This window comes from Mobula birostris, chromosome 5 (assembly GCF_030028105.1).
Source record: "Mobula birostris isolate sMobBir1 chromosome 5, sMobBir1.hap1, whole genome shotgun sequence".
Taxonomy (NCBI): Eukaryota; Metazoa; Chordata; class Chondrichthyes; order Myliobatiformes; family Myliobatidae; genus Mobula; species Mobula birostris.
The window spans coordinates 92,222,485-92,243,181 of record NC_092374.1 but is presented as its reverse complement, the minus strand read 5'-3'; the positions used below and the strand labels follow the sequence as shown (position 1 = coordinate 92,243,181).

The window sequence follows — 20,697 nt, the reverse complement described above, 5'->3', positions numbered from 1 at the left end:
ATGTCCTCAGTGATGGGGAGACCAGTACCCTTCACAGGACTGGTTGAGTCCCACTGCTCTGAGTGCATACTGTACTATTGTAACTCAGCCATCTACTAAGGAATCCGGGGGCAGTTCCAGCAAGCCAAGGGAATAAGACCAGAAGACAGAAGAGCAGAATTAGGCCATTTGGCCTATTGAGTCTGCTCTACAATTCAATCATGGCTGATCCTTTTTTCCCCTCCTCAGCCCCACTCCCTGGCCTTCTCCCCATAACATTTGATGCTGTGTCCAATCAAGAACCTATCAAGCTTTGAATTAAATATACCCAATGACCTTGCCTCCACAGCTGCCTGTGGTAATAAATTCTACAAATTCACCATGCTCTGGCTAAAGAAATTTCCCCGCATCTCTGATTTAAATGGACGCCCCTGTAGCCTGAGGCTGTGCCCTCTGGTCCTACACTCCCCCACCATGGGAAACATCCTTTCCACGCCTGCGCTGTCTAAACATTCAAAGCGATTCAATGAGATCCTCCCTCATCCTTCTAAATTCCAGTGAGTACAGACCCAGAACTATCAAACATTCCTCATATGATAACCCTTTCATTCCCAGAATCATCCTTGTGAACCTTCTCTGAACCCTCTCCAATGCCAGCACATCTTTTCTTAGATGAAGAGCCCAAAACTGTTCATAAAACTCGAGGCGAGATCTCACCAGTGCCTTATAAAGTCTCAGCATTTCATTCCTGCACTTGCATTCGAGACCTCTTGAAATGAATGCTAACATTGCATTTGCCTTCCTCACCTCTGACTGTACCTGCAAGTTAACCTTTAGGGTTTTCTGCAGAAGGACCACCAAGTCCCCTTGCATCTCAGATTTTTGGATTTTCTCCCCACTTAGAAAATAGTCTGCACATTTGTTTCTACTATCAAAGTGCATGGCCATGAATCTTCCAACATTATATTTCATTTGCCATTCTCTTGCCCATTCTCCAAATCTATCTAAGTCCTTCTGCAGCCTACCTGTTTCCTCAACACTACTCACCAATCTTCGTAGCATCTGCAAACTTGGCAACACAAGTTCATCTAAATCATTGATATACAGCATAAAAAGAAGGGGTCCCAACACCAACCCCTGTGGAACACCACTAGTCACTGGCAGCCAACCAGAAAAGGATCCTTTTATTCCCACTCGCTGCCTCCTACCAATCAGCCAATACTCTAACCTTGCCAGTAACTTTCTTGTAATACCATGGGCTCTTAACTTGGTAAGCAGCCTTCTGTGTGGCACTTTGTTAAAGACCTTCTGAAAGTCCAAATATGCACCAGCCACTGCAACCCCTTTATATCTTTTACATGTAATCTCCTCAAAGAATTCCAACAGATTCATCAGGCAAGATTTTCCCTTAAGGGAACCATGCAGACTTTGTCCTATCTTGTCCTGTGTTACCAAGTACTCCGTAACCTCATCCTTAACAATTGACTCCAACATCTTCCGAACCACTGAGGTCAGGCTAACTGGTCTATAATTTCCTTTCTGCTGCCTTCCTCTTTTCTTTTTTTTTTAAATTTTATTTTTATTTGGATAAGGAATTCACAAATATCATGTACTTTTTTCACACATATAACCTTTTCCATTTTTTTATATGTATAAAACTACAATTATTTTATACATTCTTAAGTACACATTGAGATGATATAAAAGGAAAATAAACATTTAAATAGATAATTATGTACAGTGGTAAATCTAACCTATTAGGCTAAGTAATGGAATTAGTTGTTAAGAAAAATGGTAATAATAGTTTCCATATAACCCTTCTGGACCATTTCCACTGGTCCAAAATGTTGTATATAAGCCTATGTATCAACCATTGTAGGTGTTTATATCCTAATTTGTTCATGCTTGCTCCTGCCCGCAGACATAATTATCCAATCCCTATGTACTTATTTACTTAATTTTTTCATTTTTTTATCCCTTTCCCAAATCTTTCCCTTTACTTGTGTTAATTCTCTATTTTCCAAAAGAAAACAAAAAAAACAAACATTTAGACTAGAGGTGCTTACGTTAGCAATATTACTGTGTTGATGAGAAGAGCAGTATAAATCATTAGGAGAGTCATCTAAAGTCTGCTCGCATTGGGGTTATATATTCAATCCATTTATTCCAGATTTGATAAAATTTTTCTTTTTGAGTTCTCAGGGAGTAAGTCAACTTTTCCATTTTAAATATTTCCAAGATAATTTCGTACCAATCTTCTAATGTAGGTGGTATTAGATTTAGCCATTTTCTAGTGATTGATTTCTTACTTGCCGCTAAGAGGGCCTGCAGCAACTTTATATCTTCCTTCTGTTCAAGAAACAATACATGCCCCAAACAGAGCATCTCAAAGTTCAGAGGTATCTGGGACCTAAGTACCTTAACTAATGTTCTATGAATACCTTCCCAAAATAGACTTAACTTAGGGCAATCCCAAAAAATATGAAAATGATTTGCCTCCTTGGAGCCGCACCTTCTCCAACACATCACATTTGTATCTTTATATTTTTCCTGATATGGGGTCTTGAAGTATCTTATAATGTTTTTCCAACAATGTTCTCTCCAAGTCAAAGAATTAGTCGAGGACCATTGAAAGCTGCAGATTTTCTCCCAAGCCTCCTCTGAAAGTACCAACCCCGCTTCTTTCTCCCACTTCTCTTTAATATACAGTGTATTTACATTTTTAGCATGGGAGAGTGCATTATATAATCGAGAAACTGATTTACTAGGTATTGAACTGCAAGCCGAATTCAGAATCTTGAAAAATTCTAATTCTACTGTTGATAGGTCTGTATATCTACAACTCTGGTTAACATAGTTTTGTACTTGAAGGTACCTAAAAAAGTCATTATGTTCTAAGCCATGTTTGTCCTGCAGGATTTAGAAACTTTGTAATACTCTTTTATCTATAAATGAGAGGCAGGTTGTAAGACCTTTCTTTATCCATAGCTCAAATCTTTTATCTCCTCTGTTGGGAAGGAATTCGGTATCATATGCACACCATCTAAAGAGTTTTAACATGTTATTAATTCCACATGAATTAACCACCTTCTGCCATACTTTTAATGTAAGATTTATCCAAGCGTTTTTAAATTTTTCCAACTGGGCCATCAATCCTTTGTCAGCTATTGAGGCCTGAAGAGGAAAACTGTCAACTAATCCAAATTCTATTTCCTTCCATCTAGCCTTATATTCCCTATTACACCAATATAACAGAGGGGTTATCTGTGAGGCATAAAAATAATTTCTCAGGCAAGGAAGAACCATACCTCCTCCTTCCTTCCCTAACTGTAAGGTGTTATATCGAATTCTAGGTTTCTTTCCTTGCCAAATAAAGCGGGAAATCCATTTGTCCCATTCCCTGAATTGATTATCATCCACCTCCACTGGTAAAGTACGGAAAAGATACAATAACCGAGGAAGAATATTCATTTTTATAGTATTTATCCTTGAATTTAAACTTAAAAAGGGGATAAGATTCCATCTATGCATATCTGCTTTTATCTCTGAGATTAATGGCCCATAATTTACCTGTGACAGTGTTGAAAGATCCTTCGGCAGGGTTATTCCTAAATATTTTAATGATTTAGCTTCCCACTTAAGATCATGTGTATCCTGCAATTTTTTGGATGGTGTATAATTTAGGGACATAACCTGCGTTTTCTTTACATTTATTTTATAACCTGATATTTTCCCAAAGTCATCCAACAGTGTAAACAATCCTATAAATGATTTTTCTGGTTCACTCAGATAGACCAAAACATCATCTGCGAATAACGCCACTTTCTGTTCAATCCCTGCCGCCTTGATACCTTTTACGATTTCGCTCTGTCTTATTAGTTGGGCAAGCAGTTCAATATATAGTGCAAAAAGGAGAGGAGAAATTGGGCATCCCTGTCTAGTGCCTCTCTCTAAGATGAAGGAGTCAGAGAGGTCCCCATTTATCTTAATTCGGGCTGTAGGGCTGTCAAATAGAGTCTGAATTACTTTAATAAACTTTTCTTGAAAGCCGAATCTTTCCAACACTCTGTATAGGAATGCCCAACTAACCGAATCAAAAGCTTTCTCAGCGTCCAATCCTACTACCATTGTCTCTGTCTCGTTCTTATTAACCTGTTCTAATATGTGCAGAATTCTCCTTATGTTGTCCTGTGTTTGTCTTTGTTGAATAAATCCAGTCTGGTCTAAGTGGATTAGGCCAGGTAAAAGCTTTTCCAATCTGTGCGCTAATATAGATGTAAATAGTTTGTAATCTAAATTAAGAACACTAATTGGCCGATAATTGCCACATTCTAGTTTATCTTTACCCTCTTTAGGAATAACTGAAATAATCACTTCTCTCCAGGAAGGTGGAGTTTCTCCTCTCTGCAAGATCCAATTAAAGGTGTTAAGTAGTAATGGGGCTAACTGTGTCTTCAGGGACTTGTACCACTCTGAGGTAAACCCATCAGAACCCGGGGACTTTCCAGCCTTTAACCTAGAGATGGCCACGTTCAGTTCTTTGACGGTTACTGGTTCTAATAAACTTTCATTTTGTAAATCTGTAAGTTTAGGTAGATCTAAAAAATTCAATACACTGTCTATATAGGGCTCATTGGGGGCCCGGGGTTGGGAGTACAGCTCTCGATAATATGTTTCAAAACTCTCTTGAATTTTCCCTATTGTACTCTCCACAAGCTTTGTCTTTGGATTCTTTATTTTATGAATTGTATTGTCTGCTTGTTGTTTTCATAATTTATATGCTAATAATCTAGCTGATTTACCTCCTACTTCATAATTCTTTTGTCTCAGGTAAAGAAAATTGCCTTCCTCTTTTCTTAAAGAGTGGAATGAGATTTGCAATTTCCAGTCCTCTGGCACCATGCCAAAGCCCAATGATTTTTGAAAGATCATTACTAATGCCTCCACAATCTCTATCGCTACCTCTTTCAGAATCCTAAGGTGCGGTTCATCTGGTCCGGATGACTTGTGTACCCTTAGGTCCTTCAGCTTTTTGAGCACCTTCTTCCTTGTAATAGTAACTGTCCTCACTTCTCTTCCCTCAAAGTAAATTTATTATCAAGGTGTGTATGCTTTGGCCTGTACTCAATGGAATTTAGAAGAATGTGTGGGGGGTGGGGGGGTGAATCTTATTGATAACTACCGAATGTTGAATGGACTAGAGAAGGTGGATGTGGAGAGGATGTTTCCTATGGTGGGGTTGTCCAGAAATAGAGGGCACAGCCTCAAAATTGAGGGGCAACACTTTAGAACAGAGGTAAGGAGGAATTTTTTTAGCCAGAGGGTGGTGAATCTGTGGAATGCTCTGCCACAGACAGCTGTGGAGGACAATACCGTGGGTATATTTAAAGTGAAAATTAATAGTGTTCTGATTGGTCAGGGCAACAAAGGTTATGGCGTGAAGCTGTTATATGGGGTTGAGTGGGATTGAGGATCAGCCATGATGGAATGGCAGAGCAGACTTGATGGGCTGAATGGCCTAATTCTGCTCCTGTGTCTTATGGTCTTACTGTGTAAAAGTCTTAGGAAGCCCTCTATATGTTCCCAAGACTTTTGCAGTTCTGTATGTCCATGTACAGTTGAGGGTAGTGACGGGGGAAAGACTTGGGGCTGACATGATGAGAAGTGTTTGTTTTATGCAGTAACTCCAGTCCAGATGAAGGGTCTCGACCTGAAAAGTCGAATGTCCATTTCCCTCCACAGGCGCTTCCCAACCTGCTGAGTTCCTCCAGCAGTTTGTTTTTTTTTGTTCTGGAACTCACTGCCTGTAGGTGCAGTGGAAATAGTAACATCAGTGCCTTCAGCGTGAACGAGGCCAGGCACTTCAGAATGACTAGCAAGTACACAGGCATCAGTGTGGTTGCTCTTTAGAGTTGGCATGTATTCAGCTGAATGGCCTTCCTCTGCAAAGATCCTGTGACTGGAGGTAAAAGATAGTTCAGAGATCATGCTGGTTCATTTACGGTATGTACCCAGACCAGACCAAGATAAGACCACAAGGTATAGGAGCAGAATTAGGCCATTTGACTCATTGAGTCTGCTCTGCTGCTATTCCATCGTTACTGATTTATTATCCCACTCAACCTCGTTTTCCTACTTCTCACCGTAACCGTTGACACCCTGTCTAATCAAGATAGCAAGATTCCCTTTTCAAAGAAAATCGTTGAAATTGCTGGATATTTAACTACAATCTATCAGTTTTATGTTCACTTTTTACTGATGCCAGTTTCTATTTCCAACAAAGGTTATGTTTATTTAAATTTAGGATTTACCTTGGTTGGTTTGAACGTATTCTGATATCTAGTCCAGTCTATAGTTACAGAAATTGCCTTGATTCCATGTATTCTGGAATAGTTCTGACAGACCGGAAGCTTCATTTGTAACCCCTGCTGTTCACAAATGGAGGGAGAGAAGAAAGTGGGCAGTTCTAGATCAATTAGATTCACATTGTAAGTGCTGGAGTCTGTTCTAAGGGAAATGGTAAAAGACCACTGAAAATAATAATCGGACTGGAAAAATTCAAATGAATAACATATTTGAAAAATTGGTAAATTTTTAAGGTTGTAACTTGTAGAATAGATGAGGGTGAAGTGATTGACATGGTGTATTTGTACTTTCAGTGAACACCTGATAAGATACTGCTCAAAACATTATTAAGCACAATCAGGGGGGAATCTACTCGTGTGGGTTGAGGATTGGTTAATAGACGGAGAACAGTGTTTCACACAGACACTGTTGAGTACCTGGAATAAGCTGCCAGAGGAAATTTTGGAAGTGGTTACAATGACAATTGAACTGGATTTCAGTAATCTCGTTGAAACCCATTGAATGTTGAAAGGTCTCGATAAAGTGGATGTTCCCTCAGTGGAGAAGTCTAGGACCAGAGGGCACAGTCTCAGAATAGAGCAGGAGTTCCCAACCTTTTTTTTAAATGCTATGGACCCCTACTATTAACTGAGGGGTCGGTGGATCCCAGGTTGGGAACCCTTGCAATAGAAGGGCATCCATTTAGAATGGAGATGAGGAGGAATTTCTTCAGCCAGAGAGTGGTGAATCTGTGGAATTCATTGCCCCAGGTGGCTGTGGAGGTCAAGTCATTGGGTATATTTAAGGTGGAGGTTGATAGATTCTTCATCAGTCAGGACATGAAGGGATACAGGGAGAAAGCAGGAGACTGGGGCTGAGAGGGAAATGGATCAGCCATGATGAAATGGTGGAACAGAGTTGATGGGCCAAATGGCCTAATTCTGCCCCTATACCTATGGTTTTATTACATTTGAATGATGTTTAGACAGTACACGGGTAGGAAAAATTCCAAGGTAAATATGATTAACGCAGGCAAACAGGACTAGCTTGGAAATTAATTGGGTCAAAGGGCTTGTTTTCATGCTATATAACTTTTTTCTGAGGGCTGAGAGGCAGTGGGTCGTGGGTTGTTGTTACGGGGGTTCCAGCCGTTCACAACTGATTCAAGTGAGGGGATCAGAGTTTGCTGAAGATACTTAGCTGGGTTTTGGTGTGTGAGGGGATACAGACTTCAGAGGGATATGGACCGGTAAAGTGAAATAAAGTAAAATATAATATGCAGAAAATGTGAGCTCATCTACCTTTAGAATGTAGACCAATACAGGTTCTTCGGCCCATGGTGTTGTTCCGACCTATATAAACCTACTCCATGATCAATCTAACCTTCCCTCTTACACAGCCCATAACCCTCCATTTTTCTTACATCCATGTGCCTGTATAAGAGTGTCTTAAATGTCTCTATTATATCAGCCTCTACAACTGTTCATGGCAATATATTCCAGGCACCCATCACTCTGTGTTTTAAAAAATATTTTCCTCTGACATCATCCCCTAAACTTTGCTCCACTTACCTTAAATAGGTATTGGCAATTGCTGCCCTGGTGGAAAAAGCTGTCTTGTCTACTTTATCTATGAGTCTCGTAATTTTACACATATCTATCAAGTCATCTCTCATTCTTCTTTGCTCCAAGGAGAAAAGCTCTAGTTTGCTCAACCTATTTTCATAAAACATGCTCTCTAATCCAGACATTTAGATGTCCTGGTCATCCACTGCAGGAGGTGGTGATCTCAGCTGGCAGAAGGCAAAGGCAAACCACAGCTGTAACCTGCCACCAACATGATTTCCCAACATGTCAGAGCGGGGTGGAGGGAAATTGTCCACCAACTGGAAATTCCAGATGCGACCTAACGATGACGACTAATCCAGACAGTATTCTGGTAAATCTCTGCACCCTTTCTATAGCTTCCAAATCCTTTCTATAATTAGGTGACCAGAGCTGAACATGGTACTCTATTTTGTTTTTAATTGAAAGTTTGAAAAGTGTTGGTGTACAGAGAGACTTGAGTGTCTTTGTACATAAAACACTCAGTTTTAGTGTAGATTCGGCAAATAATCAGAAAGGTAAACAATGAAGGTCCTCCACCCTGGCAGTGTTCAGAGCCTTTTTCATTATGCCAGGAGCTTCCATTCGTTTTCACTGCCATCAGTCATGCAAGTCCTGGGTGGAGACTTGGGAATACCATCACACTCAGATGTAGAAGGATTCTTCATTGCTGTTTCCATAACAATTATGTTTTACCAGTCAGAGTAGTCCTGAGCTGAACCCCCAAACCCAGAGGACTGGTGGACCATTCCTTGTCTGGCCTCAACCCTTTGACCTGTTTGGCATGAATAACCCTACCAAGAACCAAAAACATAAAGCCCTGACTCCAGCCAACATAGCTTTCCGGGTCCATCGAGGCATGCAAGCCTCCAAACCATGACAAGATCGTGGTCCTCTTGGAAATTCCTGTACTCTGATTCATCGTTATTTGAGATGCAGCCAACTGCAGTGGTGTCACCTACAGACTTGTAGATCCCAAGCTGGGGTCCACACAGTTAATGGTATTGGTCCATGGCATAAAAAAGGTTTGGAACCCCTGTTGGAGTTGGAGCAGAATCTGGCCATTTACAATTGTTGAGTGTATTGAACACTTTGGACATTATCCTTAGGGAGGTGAAAGATCAGTCATGACCCTATGGAATAGCATAGCAAATGTGAGGGGTTGAATGGCTTATTCCTGTGTATATTTCTTGTATAACCACAGCACTGCTGTAAGTGTTGAACACAGTTCTATTCCTCTGATCGGCATATGTTTCTCTCTGCCTCAGGCTGGATCCAGGCACATCTCTGAGATGGAATCGGTGCGATCCCACCTTCACAGCATGTTGAAATTCTCTCAGGATCTCACCCATAGTGAGTATCCAGCTACTTCTCCACAACAGTAGGAGGGATAGGGAAAGGTGAATACGGGGTAAATGTTGTGTCACATACACATAATAGGCTATCCATTCTGATCTCGGCCAGCTCAGTGAACCCAAGGCTAGTTCTTGTGCTGCTAACAGGTAGCGTAATGGTTAGCATAATGCTATAACAGCGCCAGTGGCCAGGTTCAATTCTCAATGCTGTCCGTAAGGAGTTTATACATTCTTCTCATGGCCGCGTGGCTTATTACTGTACTGTGTCTTTAAATAAATAAAATACAGTACTGTGCAATAGTCTTCGGCACATATATATACTATAGCTAGATTGTCTAAGACTTCAGCACAGTACTGTATTTGTCAATATGAAGCGGAGAGCGAGTTTGTAAATCTGGCGGGAGCAAAGGATGTTAGGAATGGCGGGGGGTGCGGAGCCATAAGAGGGGTGTGGGTCAGGTGGCAGAGGAGGAGCGCCGGGCTGGGGGTGGTGCAGGAGCAGACACACCCAGCCCTGAGACACCAGTTAAGATCATTTGATTCCAAACAATCGGTTTATTGATCATTAATGAATATCTCTCTGGTGCTTCCCGCTCTCTCCCCTCTTCCTTCCCCCTTTCCCAACCACGATTCCCCTCTCCTTGTCCCCTATCCACTCTCAGTCCACAATAGAGACTCATATCAGAATCAGGTTTATCATCACTCACATGTCTTTTTTTTGCGGCAGCAGTACAGTGCAATACATAAAATGACTATAGACATAGGTTTTAGGCACCCTAGCTCTATATATGTGCCTAAGTCTTCTGCATAGTACTGTAAATAAATAAGATTAAATGAAGTCTTTAAAATTGCCAAGACTAGTGATTGTGAAAAAGCTATCTTTCCTGAACAGGAGCTTGGGGTGAATGGCGAGGATGGGGGGGAAAGGCAGGTATTGTTGATTGTTGGAAAAATTTGATGGGGAAAGAGAGGAGAAATAAAAATTTGACCCATGTGGTAGAGGTCTTGGGCCTGCTGAGAGGTAGAGTCGGGAGCCTTCATCATAGTTAACCAGTAGTTGGAGGTGGACAAGACATGGTCCAATTCAGCAGCAATAAAGACCTGCAAGGTTTTGGATACGTGGCAAGGGAGATGAGGCTGGATGGATCTGTTTGGCCCCCACCATGCATGAGATTACAGGAAGGATATGGAGGCTTTGATTCAGAGATTCAGTCAGGATAGAAGTGTCAAGTACAAGAGGGGATGTGTTTAAGTTTTGAGGGAGAAAGTTTTATTTTTACACAGGGTGGTGGATGTCTGGAGCAGCTGCCAAGGGAGGTGGTGGAAACATATAGGATGGTTTATACAGGCAAATGAATGTGCATGGAATGGACCAAGTGCGGATGAATGAGATTAGTATAAATTGGCATTGTGGTCCGCATGAATATCGTTGCCTTAGGGCCTGTTCCTGTGCTGTACTGTTCAACATTTGGATGGGACAACTCCTACTGGTATTGCATGGAGTAGACACGTTTCTCGAACGGCTCCATTCTTTTTAAATTACTGAATCCAATCTGCTTTGAAAAACTTACTTTTGGAGTATTATGATGTCTCGTACTAAAACTTCAAAAAAAGAAGAGGATCCTTCTGTGACTATGGAAGTTATTGCGGAGTTAATTCGGAAAGCTCAGAGTGAAGCGTCTGAACAACTTTCGGGTATATGTTTAAAAGTTACCACAGAGCTTAAATGATTGGAGATTCTGCTGCAGACTTTGCAAAAAACTTTACAGGAACATACCACTCAGATTCAAGGACATGAAGATGCTTTAACCAGACTGGACTCTAAGACCGATGAATTGGAAAAGCTTGGAGATAAACAATCGAGAATCATTGAATCGTTAAGACAAAAGATTGTCGCTTTGGAGAATAGATCAAGAAGGAACAATATACGAATTTTGGGTCTTCCTGAGTTGGTCGAAGGCGAGCGACCTGCAGAATTTTTGTCAAATCTGTTGGCTCATTTGTTTTCTGATGATTTGGATACTCCACCAAGAATAGACTGGGCACACCGAATTCCAGTATTTAGACCCGTCTCCCAACAAAAACCTCGACCTGTGATAATTGCTTTTCATGACTTCCAAACAAAGGTTTCTATAGTTTGCCAATTTCGTCGGTTAGGTATGACTAGCTTTGAAGATGATGAGATAAGACTGATTGAATACTATACACCTGAGGTATTAAACAAATGTTTTAAGTATAAAAAGGTTATGATGGAGTTATACACCAAAGGCTATAAACCTTCACTAAACTACCCCGCTCACCTCAGGATCATTTTGAAAAATGGATCTCCAGTGGTTTTGTTCGATTGAGGAAGTGCATGATTTTCTTCAGGCCAAATCAAGTCCAGAAGACTAATTGTTTATTACTGTATCATATAAATTGTGCTTCATTAGCTTGACCGATTCTTTGTTGTTGGATGTTTGCAATCTAATGATTTAGTACGTCTTTTTTTTTTTGAACAATTCTCTCTTCTATTCTCGTATACTCTGATAATTAGTTTCTGTTCTTACTGTATTTTCTTTGCTGAGTTAATTTTTTTTCAACATGATGGTTTGAACTCTTTAGCTCTTAGGAATAGTATTTAGTCTATCAACTCCGGAAGTTTAAATGTTTATTTCTGCTTCAGATAACCTTGTTCCCTCAGTTTGACTGATGAATGTGTTGCAATTGTGCAGTTTATTTGTTTACTACTTTTCTCTTTGAATAGTTCTTTTTTTGATATATTTTCATAAATAATTCTTTTTCTTCTCTTTATTTTTTTCTGTTTAGGAAATTAATAGACTTAACTTCAGTAAGTTTTCTTTGTAATTATTTTTTGCAAACATTGTGTTTTGATTTTTTTTTAGTTCTTTTGAAGGTTATTTAGTCCAGGTTGGAATTCATTCTGTATTAATTTTTTCTTTTCTTGGAGCTTTGCCAGTAGGATGTTGGGGGAGGATTTATCAGTAGATTTGCTTTTGCCCTCTCTTGGGTGATTTTTTTTTCCCTTGGGAGGGGTGTGGATGGGAGTGGGCTGTTTTTTTTCTTTTTCTTTTTTATCAGCTCTTTGGTTACCCCTGCCTCATCTATTGCTTGGTCAAGTATTTTGAATTTCAAGGTTTGGATTTTTGGTATATTCCAGTGGTTTATATGTTTAACCTCTGTTTTAAACATAATCAAATGGTATGCAATATTAATTTTCTTAGTTTAAATGTGAAAGGTTTAAACCACCCTGTGAAACGCTGTAAGATTTTTACCTATATTAAGAAATTGAATGCCACAATTATTTTTTTTACAAGAGACACATGTTCGCAGATCTGATTGTGGGCGTTGGTTTAAACGTTGGAATGGTCTAGTTTTTCATTCTTCCTTTCAAGCCAAGGCCAGAGATACTTCGATTTTGATTGACAATTCAGTTGCTTTTGGTATAATGTCTGACCCCAATGGGCGGTTCGTTATAGTCTCAGGGAAGCTAGGTAACAAACTAATGGTTTTTGCTAATCTCTATGTTCCAAATATAGATAATCCTGGCTTTTTTAAGTGTTTTTTTCCCCTTTTTACCAGACTTAAATTTATACTCTTTAATCTTGGAAGGGGATTTTAATTGTTGTCTTGACCCTGTTTTAGACCGTTCATCTTCGAAACGATTGAGTATTAGTAGATCTGCCTCCTATATCCAATCTTTTTAATGAAATGTGACAGTATTGATGTTTGGCTTTTTTTCACCCAACTAGTAGAGAATATTCCTTTTTTTCTCATGTTCATCATACCTATTCCAGGATTGATTATTTTTTTGTCGATAGTCATTTGATACCCTCTGTTTCATCCTGTGATTATAAAGAAATTGCTGTTTCAGATCATGCCCCCGTTTTTTTTTTTATCTTTAAGTCTTCCGGGTGTTTCTCGATCAAACAGATTTTGGAGTTTTAATCCAATTTTACTATCGGATAAGGCTTTTTTTTTTACAATTTTTAGAAAGTCAAATTACTTTTTTCTTTGAAGAGAATACGCTGGATGGCACTTCTAGCCTTATTGGGATGCTTTCAAGGCTTATATTAGAGGCCAAATTATTTCCTATACAACAAATATTAAGAAAGAAGCTAATAAGGAGAGAACTGATTTAGCCGATCAGCTGAAACATTTAGATCAAAAATATGCTTTTGATCTGGATCCCGTTTTGTATAAAAGACATATGGAAGTTAAAGCTAAATATGACCTGCTCTTAACTTACCTGTTGAAGCTCAACTTTTAAAAGATAAAAGTCAATTTTATGTTCATGGTGATAAAACAGGCAAACTTTTGGCTAATCAACTTAAAACTTTAACAGTTAAACGTCAAGTTAAGGAAATCTCCAAAGCGAATGATGATAAAACTTTTGATCAATTAGAAATAAACGATACTTTTAGAGAATTTTACTCTAAACTGTATAGTTCAGATTCCCCTTAAGCCAATTTTGCTATGAGTAATTTTCTAGATCGTTTATATATTCCCTCACTTTCTGAGGTTAGTCGAAAATGGTTAGATCAACCTTTTTCTTCTGAGGAAATTGCCCGGGTTGTCCATTCTCTGAGTTTGGGGAAGGCTCCTGGTCCTGACGGATTTTTGGAGAGTTCTATAAGGCTTTTGCTCCTTTGCTTATTCCTCACTTACTTTCTGTTCTTTCTGACTCTCTTAAATTAGGTAGGTTGCCACAATCTTTTTATGATGCCTCTATTTCACTTATTCTCAAAAAGAATAAAGATCTAACTGATTGATCTTCCTACAGATCTATTTCTTTAATTAATGTTGACGCTAAAATGTTATCTAAGCTTTTGGCTCATAAGATGGAAAACATATTCTGCCTTTTATTATCTCTTGATGACCAGACTGAATTTATTAAAAATCATTATTTTCACTTTAACATTCGTCGTTTACTGAATATTATTTATTCTCTCTCTAAAGAAACTTTGAAATGTGTGATTTCTTTGGATGCTGAGATGGAATTATTTATTTAAAATATTAGAAAAATTTAAGTTTGGGTCCAATTTTATTCAATGGATTAAATTACTTTATTGATCTCCCACTGCACAGGTTCTTACTGACTCTCAGAGTTCTAAACCATTTAATCTCCAATGTGGAACCAGACAAGGATGTCCTTTGAGTCCTTTGCTTTTTGATTTGGCTTTAGAGCCTTTAGCCATTATGTTTCGTGAATCCGTTGACATCTTGGGTACTTTAAGGAGGGGTATCGCTCATAAGGTGTCGCTTTATGCTGATGACCTTTTGCTCTACATTTCTAATGTGGAGTCCTCTTTACCCTCAATACTCTCTTTACTTTCTGAAGTTAGTCAGTTCTCAGGATATAAACTTAATCTTCATAAGAGTGAACTTTTTCCTTTGGATAATTTGGTATTAGTTAACTCTGACCTTCCTTTTAAAATCGTAAGAAATCAATTTATGTATTTGGGTATAACAATTACTAAGAATTATAAATTTCTTTTTAAAGAAAACTTTGTCACTCTTTTGGAATATGTTAAAAAGGTACTTTCAAATTGGTCTCCCCTTTATTGCTGATTGGACGTGTTAATTCTATTAAAATAAATATTTTGCCTAAATTTTTATACTTATTTCAAGCCCTACCTGTCTTTATTCCTAAATCCTTTCTCAACTCTTTAGATTCGATTATATCTTCTTACTTATGGAAGAATAAACCCCCCCCCCCCGCGATTAAACGAAGTTCAACTTCAGAAAGCTAAAAAAAAAAATGGGGGATTAGCCCTACCCAATTTTAGGTTTTACATTGGCTACCTTACGTTTTGGATATACTACATTAATTGTGAAGACTGCCCGGTTTGGGTTTCTTCAGAAGTTAATTCTGTTACTAAATTTTCTGTCATTTCTCTTCTTGGTTGTTCAAATCCTCTATCCTTAAGTAATTTAACTGATAATTTTATAGTTAAACATTTTTTGAGGATTTAGTTACAATTTAGAAAATTCTTTGGGTTATTTGGCTTTTCACTTTCTAGTCCCATTTTTTCTAATTATTTTTTTAAACCTTCTTTGACTGATGTAGTTTTTAAAGAGTGGAATAGACTAGGTATTAAATGTTTTCAGGATCTGTTTGTTGGAGATAGTCTTTCCCCATTTGATCAACTATCTATTACATCTAATCTTCGTAAAGCTCACATTTTTAGATATTTACAAATTAGAGACTTCTTGCATTCTCAACTTTATACATTTCCTAAATGTCCAGATAACAATTTAATGATACAATTTTTACTTTGAAACCTTTTCATAATGTTAATATGTTGGCATTGAGAAACATTCCATTAGACAAAATTAAAAACCTCTGGGAAGATGACCTACGGACTTCAATTGATGAGGATACTTGGAATGAAATTTTTAAACTTGTTCACACCTCTTTGTCATGTGCACGTCACTCTCTTTTACAATTTAAAGTGGTTCATAGAGCCTACGTGACTAAAGATAAGCTCTCTTGTTTTTACTCAGATTTTTCTCCATACTGTAATAGGTGTAATGTCGAAGAGGCCTCTCTAATTCATACGTTTTGGTCCTGTCCACGGCTTGATAAATTTTGGAAAGAAGTATTTCAAACTTTCGTGGAGCTTTTTAAAATAAACTTTAAACCCAACCCTCTGACTGCCTTGTTTGGTATTGCTGGAGGAAATGATTTTATTCTTAAGCGGAATGATTTGCATATTTTGGCTTTTATTTCTCTTTTAGCCAGAAGCGTTTTGTAACTTAAATGGAAAGATGCCGCTCCGCCTTCTCATGCCCATTGGTTGATTGATGTTATGTCATGTTTAAATCTGGAGAAGATTAGGTGTTCTATTTCTATACCTAGACAAGATTTTTTTTACATTATGGAACTACTTTCACAATTTTTGATTTGGTCAGCAATGATGATGGCTATTATATGTTTGAATTTAGGACTATATGTCAGAGCAACACACATCAAAGTTGCTGGTGAACGCAGCAGGCCAGGCAGCATCTGTAGGAAGAGGTGCAGTCGACATTTCAGGTCGAGACCCTTCGTCAGGACTAACTGAAGGAAGAGTGAGTAAGGGATTTGAAAGTTGGAGGGGGAGGAGGAGATCCAAAATGATAGGAGAAGACAGGAGGGGGTGGGATAGAGCCAAGAGCTGGACAGGTGATAGGCAAAAGGGGATATGAGAGGATCATGGGACAGGAGGTCCGGGAAGAAAGACAAGGGGGGGGGGCCCAGAGGATGGGCAAGAGGTATATTCAGAGGGACAGAGGGAGAAAAAGGAGAGTGAGAGAAAGAATGTGTGCATAAAAATAAGTAACAGATGGGGTACGAGGGGGAGGTGGGGCCTTAGCGGAAGTTAGAGAAGTCGATGTTCATGCCATCAGGTTGGAGGCTACCCAGACGGAATATAAGGTGTTGTTCCTCCAACCTGAGTGTGGCTTCATCTTTACAGTAGAGGAGGCCCTGGATACCTCGACACGATTTTATCCCCCCTTGTTCAATCCCTTCCTACCTATGTTCGTGACACTTCTCACGCTCTTAAACTTTTCGATGATTTTAAGTTCCCTGGCCCCCACCGCTTTATTTTCATCATGGATGTCTAGTCCCTATGTACTTCCATCCCCCATCAGGAAGGTCTCAAAGCTCTACGCTTCTTTTTGGATTCCAAACCTAATCAGTTCCCCTCTACCACCACTCTGCTCCGTCTAGCGGAATTAGTCCTTACTCTTAATAATTTCTCCTTTGGCTCCTCCCACTTCCTCCAAACTAAAGGTGTAGCTATAGGCACCCGTATGGGTCCTAGCTATGCCTGCCTTTTTGTTGGCTTTGTGGAACAATCTATGTTCCCTGCCTATTCTGGTATCTGTCCCCCACTTTTTCTTCGCTACATCGACGACTGCATTGGCGCTGCTTCCTGCACGCATGCAGAGCTCGTTGACTTTATTAACTTTGCCTCCAATTTTCACCCTGCTCTCAAGTTTACCTGGTCCATTTCCGACACCTCCCTCCCCTTTCTAGATTATTCTGTCTCTGTCTCTGGAGACAGCTTATCCACTGATGTCTGCTATAAGCCTACTGACTCTCACAGCTATCTGGACTATTCCTCTTCTCACCCTGTCTCTTGCAAAAACGCCATCCCCTTCTCGCAATTCCTCCGTCTCCGCCGCATCTGCTCTCAGGATGAGGCTTTTCATTCTAGGGTGAGGGAGATGTCCTCCTTTTTTAAAGAAAGGGGCTTCCCTTCCTCCACTATCAACTCTGCTCTTAAACGCATCTCCCCCATTTCACGTACATCTGCTCTCACTTCATCCTCCTGCCACCCCACTAGGAATAGGGTTCCCCTGGTCCTCACCTACCACCCCACTAGCCTCCGGGTCCAACATATTATTCTCCGTAACTTCCACCACCCACCACTAAGCACATCTTTCCCTCCCCCCCCCCCCCGCTTTCCGCAGGGATCGCTCCCTACATGACTCCCTTGTCCATTCGTCCCCCCCATCCCTCCCCACTGATCTCCCTCCTGGCACTTATCCGTGTAAGCGGAACAAGTGCTACACATGCCCTTACACTTCCTCCCTTACCACCATTCAGGGCCCCAAACAGTCCTTCCAGGTGAGGCAACACTTCACCTGTGAGTCGGCTGGGGTGATATACTGCATCCAGTGCTCCCGATGTGGCCTTTTATATATTGGCGAGACCCAACGCAGACTGGGAGACCGCTTTGCTGAACATCTACGCTCTGTCTGCCAGAGAAAGCAGGATCTCCCAGTGGCCACACATTTTAATTCCACATCCCATTCCCATTCTGACATGTCTATCCACGGCCTCCTCTACTGTAAAGATGAAGCCACACTCAGGTTGGAGGAACAACACCTTATATTCCGTCTGGGTAGCCTCCAACCTGATGGCATGAACATCGACTTCTCTAACTTCCGCTAAGGCCCCACCTCCCCCTCGTACCCCATCTGTTACTTATTTTTATGCACACATTCTTTCTCTCACTCTCCTTTTTCTCCCTCTGTCCCTCTGAATATACCTCTTGCCCATCCTCTGGGTCCCCCCCCCTGTCTTTCTTCCTGGACCTCCTGTCCCATGATCCTCTCGTATCCCCTTTTGCCTATCACCTGTCCAGCTCTTGGCTCTATCCCACCCCCTCCTGTCTTCTCCTATCATTTTGGATCTCCCCCTCCCCCTCCAACTTTCAAATTCCTTACTCACTCTTCCTTCAGTTAGTCCTGACAAAGGGTCTCGGCCTGAAATGTCGACTGCACCTCTTCCTAGAGATGCTGCCTGGCCTGCTGCGTTCACCAGCAACTTTGATGTGTGTTGCTTGAATTTCCAGCATCTGCAGAATTCCTGTTGTTTGCTATATGTCAGAGATTTTTTTTTCTTTTCTTTTAACCAAACAGCTTTTTTTTCTGTTTTTGTTCTCTTTTTTTTAATTTTGTTTTGATTTTGCTTTAGATTAGAATAAAGTATACCTTTCCAATATTATGGTTAATTTACAATACATAGTTATGGGGAAATTCAATCTTGTTTCTGTTTCCATAATACCATAATGTATTTTGTATTCGTCTATGCAAGTAATTAATAAAAATATTGAAAAAGAAAAGAACATTTGGATAGGGCGAAGGCTGATTTGGTTATCCTTGAGACCAGAGAAACGGGAGGACATGGAACGAAAGCAGTGTATTTGAACTCTCCGCTTGGTAGCACCCTCAAGTCTAATCATGTGCCTTCCCTGCAGGGAATGATACCATCAGTCCGGCTGACAAGCAGCGGAGAGATGAGGACCCATATGAAAGTGACTGCACCAGCTTCCTGCTGAGGTAGGTGAGGGTCCTGGGTTGGAGGGCGTTGTGAGTGCCCCCCTACTTTAGGTTGGGGAAGGGTTTTGGGGACCACAGAGTGGTGCAGTGGGTAGAGCCGCTGCCTCTCGGCTCCAGAGACCCAGGCTTGATCCTGACCTCCTACACTGTCTGATTCTGTGGAGTTTGCATGTTCTCCCTGTGACTATGTGGGTCATGGAAATTGCTAGTGTGTGGGAGAAGGGTAGAATCTGGGAAGGAGTTGATGGAAGTTTGGGGCGAATGAAATGGGATCAGTGTCAATGGATGGTTGATGGGTGGCATGTATGATGGCCTGAAGGGCTGTTTCATTGCTATATGATGCAAATTTCTGCATAGATAGAGTGGACAGCCAGAGAGACTTTTTCCCAAGGTGCACAGCCAAACATTCAAGTAATCACATTGTCCTGTTGGCTTCTATTACACTTGTACACTGGAAGTGACACCTTGAAGGTGGAAATAGTTCGTACAAGAGAGCATAACTTTAAGTGCTTGCCTTTACCTACCACCCCATGAGCCCCTTCATCCAACACATCATCCCCCACAACTGTTGCCATCTCCAAAGGGATCCTACCACTAAACTTGTCTTTACCTCCTCTGACTCCCTGCTTTCCCGAGGGATCACTCCCTCCATGATTCCCTTGTCCATTTATCCCTCTGCACTAATCTCCATTCAGCCTAAGTACTACACCTACACATTTACCTCCTCTCTCACCTCCATTCAGGGGCCAAACAGTCCTTCCAGGTAATGCAGCACTTCACCTGCGAATCTGCTGGGGTCATCTATTGTGTCCAGTGCTCCTCTACATTGGTGAGACCCATCATAAATTGGGTCAAGCACTTTGTCAAGCACCTCCGCTGCATCCCTCAAAAGCGTAACTTCCCAATGACCAAACATTTTAATTCTGATTTCTGTTACTGTAGTGGCATGTTGGTCTATGGCCTTCTCTTGTGCCAAGATGAGGAAATCCTTGGTGGAGGAGCATCACCTTATATTCTGTCTGGGTAGCCTCCAGCTTGATGGTATGAATATCGATTTCTCTTTCCTGTAAAAAAATCTCTGTTCCCTCTCACTCCCCTTTTCTTCTATTCCCCACTCTGGCCTTTGATCTCTCCTCCCTTGCCTATCCCTCCCCCTGGATCCCCTCCTCCTTCCCTTTCTTGTGTAGTCCACCCTCTTCTCCTATCAGGTTCCTTCCTCTCCAGCCCTTTACCTTTCCCACCCACTTGGCTTCACCTACCTCCTAGCTATCTTCTTTCCCCTCCCCACACCTTTTTATTCTTGTCTCTTCCTCCTTCCATTTCAGTCCTGAAGAAGGTTCTCAGCCCAAAACATCGACTGTTTATTCATTTCCATAGAGGCTGCCTGACCTGCTGAGTTCCTCTAGCTTTTCCTCTAACTCTCCGTGTTGCTTATAATTTTATGGTGATTGGAGGAAAATATAGGGTTGAATATCGGAGGTAAGTTTTTGTTACACAGAGAATTGTGGGTGTGTGAAATGCAATGCTGTGGGTGGTGATAGAGGCAGATGCATTTAGGACATCTAAGGAAATCTTGG

General features: G+C 40.6%; 1 protein-coding gene across 4 annotated transcripts in view; it reads left to right on the top strand.

Annotated features, from left to right (window-relative positions):
- Nucleotides 1–20,697, top strand: part of cntrob (centrobin, centrosomal BRCA2 interacting protein) — a 92,050-nt gene that overhangs the window by 3,503 nt on the left and 67,850 nt on the right. For all 4 annotated transcript variants that reach the window (XM_072258428.1, XM_072258429.1, XM_072258430.1 and 1 more), the window contains exons 3-4: nt 9,197–9,281; nt 19,039–19,120. In XM_072258428.1, coding sequence (XP_072114529.1) covers nt 9,197–9,281; nt 19,039–19,120 — 167 coding nt within the window. The remainder of the gene's footprint in view (nt 1–9,196; nt 9,282–19,038; nt 19,121–20,697) is intronic.